General features: G+C 32.3%; 1 protein-coding gene across 1 annotated transcript; it reads right to left on the reverse strand.

The window, feature by feature from the left end:
• Positions 1 to 443: 443 nt before the first annotated feature.
• Positions 444 to 2,211, reverse strand: LOC133777678 (transcription factor bHLH120-like). The gene is made up of 3 exons (XM_062217367.1): positions 1,609 to 2,211; positions 940 to 1,326; positions 444 to 803 (listed from the first exon to the last, which is right to left on the reverse strand). Exons 1-3 carry the CDS (start codon positions 1,945 to 1,947, stop codon positions 726 to 728), a joined length of 804 nt encoding a protein of 267 aa, XP_062073351.1. The 5' UTR covers positions 1,948 to 2,211; the 3' UTR covers positions 444 to 725.
• Positions 2,212 to 3,351: the final 1,140 nt, after the last annotated feature.

Here is a 3,351-nt window from a genome sequence, read left to right on the forward strand (position 1 = left end):
AAAGTATTATATATATATGTACATGTGGTAGTTCTTATAACTTAGGAATTAGGATATATACCTGTATAGAAGCAACAAATTACAACTATAGTGAACAGAAAGCAATTAGCTAGCAAATCCAATTTCTCATTCTTGTCATGATCAAACACAACTTTATGTATCGATAGCTAGTTATCAGAAACTAAAAAGCTTTCCAACAAAAATTATATGTAACTAGCGGCCAAATATTAAACTATAGTATACAACACCCTTTTGTTATATAAGTGGTCCAAACATACATTATTAGTCTTTATTATTACTTCAATCCTAAAGTTATTCTAAGTATATATTACAAATATTTCACACGAAAGTCATGCATGTGTGTAATAGGAAATATTGTAATTTCTATTAAATGATATATCTTCACATATTTTCCTCTTCTCTCTTTGCTAATAATATGAATATTATATATATATATATATAAATATATTTTTATTTTTATTTTCATAAACATTGTTGTTAAGGGTAAAAACCAAAATCATTTAACTCAGTTTCATAGGATGAAAAATGTCAACAATAAGATTTATTCTATCTAAAGGATCAGTGGTACTACTAGATGGACCAAAATGTTAGATTGTTTCAGGAAGTCAAACGTTAAAGCCACACGATCGACTAATGTTACTTATAATTGAATGCTCAGAATATAGTACTCATATGCAAGAATCACCATCGATCATGGAGGGACATCAGCAATGATTGATCACTTCGTTTAGTTTCTGGTCAAGTGCTGAAAGATTGATGCATTCTGAATCTATGTTATTGTTCTGGGAAGAGACAAAAAAACACACACACACAAAACATTTTCTCAAATCATGTATAAATATATAAACTTTAAATTAGCCAACATAGTATATTATTTGACAGCCAAAAGAAAACAATAAAAACCCTAATATATAGTACCTCGGACTTGATAGTGTGAAGCATTCTGCCATTAACTTTGGTTGAAATACAGCTAACTAAGGCAAGCCCTTCTTCAAGAATAACTTGCAAAACCTTTGAAAGGGGCAACGCACTGAGCCCTCCGAACTCACAGCTACTGATCACGATTTCAACTCCACAACCACAAGGTTGGACTCTTAAGAAATGACCTTGAGGCGGGGGAGTACAGCTAGTTGAGCTCCCAGCTTGGCCATGGCGATGGTTAGTCGGCTCAGTACTACTCGAATCCGACAAGTAAGCGTATTTCTTTAAATCGTCTCTCTTGGCATCAAGTTCTTTGATCTTCAACTGGAGTTGTTTTATATACCTTGCACCCTCGTTGATGTGATCGGAAATAGAACGCTTTCCCTGAAATCCCACCGAGTTATATATTATTATAACCCTAAACTCGATCATATATATATTTCCAGTCAGCAGTAGTTCAGTATAACCTCATCGGAGAATAGAGATTATAAGACTAACTAGCTACAATATTCTTTTTTGGGGGACTTGATTTGCGAAACCCATATATGTATAATTTGCAAACCTATACAAAATATAAAAGGGAAAATCTTGAAACAAGATAAGGAATAACACTATATTTTTCTTTCTATATATGAAATTAGCATTATATATAGAATTTGTTTTCACCTTGATTAGTTCAAGTGGGAGTAGGGATCTAAGAGAAGCATGAAGGGTAGCCATTTCTTGCCTTCTTTGTCTTTCAATATCTCTATGCTTCATCATCTTATTACTCTTGTTTTCACTAATAGTAGCACTATTGTGATTCACAATAGTACTAGTATTAGGAAAAGATTTCGGGCTTCGGCGGCTTGTAGTGATGATCTCCTTATAATTATCAACGTGGAAAGCATTATCTTCCAGTGAAGCATGGCCAAGAATCTGATCTTCTGAGAAGATTGCCTTCTTTTTTTGGGGATTTGGTGAAATCTGAAAGCACAGCTCATTGCTTCGATGTAAAGGAAACATTTGCAGACAAACCAGAAACAATAATAATTGTAAGGATAACAACCAATTTTTTTTTTTGAAGCCCCCACTGTTTGGCAAGGGTTGGAGTTGAGGGGGGTCAAGGGAAAGAGAAAGTGAGAGATATGTTTGTTAGGGTATGCAATTCTTTATAGGCCTTAAGATGCCAAAGATTCCTGAAATCTCTTCATATCCAAGGTGAGATAATATGTGACATCACTGCCCATATAATAAAGCTTAATATGATTATATTATATATAAGCTTCATTTGGCTTATTGCGACTGTTCCCATGTAGCCCCACATTTTAGCTACGCTGTTCACATATGGCGAACCATTAATAATTAATATTAAATTCCCTCCATTTGTTTCTTTACAGATGCTTTTTTCTTCATTTAATTATATATTCCACTTTTAAGGCCAATAATATGAAGTAGGAGTACTTTCAAATAATGATACCACCATATGTTAATGAAGTTTTTTTTTTTTCTGAATGATATGACGCTGCAGTAATTACATTAAAAAATAATAAATAAATAAATTAAGGGTGTAGTTTTCCACTAATTTGTACGTTTACCAATTACAAATTAATACTCCCTTTGATACTTTCTAATGGTGAGACACCATCCCCAAAAAGAGAAAAAAAATGTATGATAAAATAAATTATTTAACTTATGGTAGTTCAGTTGACCAATTTTCGTTTGGATTGAATTAGAGTTAAACTCGTCGACATGATCAGTATAGAAACACACACTCATTTCTCTTACGCAAAGTTTACTTTTTCTTCATTAAAACAAATAAATAAATAAATCGACCCACCTTAATTATGTACCCCTCCAATGTGATAAATGCTTTTCACTATGTGATCAAAAATTGAAAAAGAAATGCGAATATATAATGTTATTTTATTCAGTACATCTGCACATACATATATATATTGTACCATTCAACATTAAATTAAATATATATAAATAAATAAGAACATTATTAATTATGCTCAGGTCAATAAACTAGGCACATTATTGTGTGACTTGAATTTAACAATACAAAAAATTTATATTGTGTTGAGGTTAAAAGTGTGAAATAATGAATTCTGAAAGGAAGACATGTATACACAGAAGGAGTTTAACTCAAATGCCTTGCGAACACATACAGTGTTCCGTTATTTGGTTTAGTAGGCGAAAGTTGTGGTCATCCTCTATGGTATTAGCTTTATTTACAGTGTAATTGGAGACAGTGTTTTTTTATTGTATAATATATTGAATTTCATCACGTGCTTTTTTTCTCTGTTCAAAACATCTACTTTCGGCAGTTCCACCATAACACATTATCATTTGCCATTGTGAGTGGGTGAAACACGAAACTCTTAACTTGCGGGTCATTGAACGAAACACATCTTAACATGTGCT

Source organism: Humulus lupulus, chromosome 5 (genome assembly GCF_963169125.1).
Source record: "Humulus lupulus chromosome 5, drHumLupu1.1, whole genome shotgun sequence".
Lineage (NCBI taxonomy): Eukaryota > Viridiplantae > Streptophyta > Magnoliopsida > Rosales > Cannabaceae > Humulus > Humulus lupulus.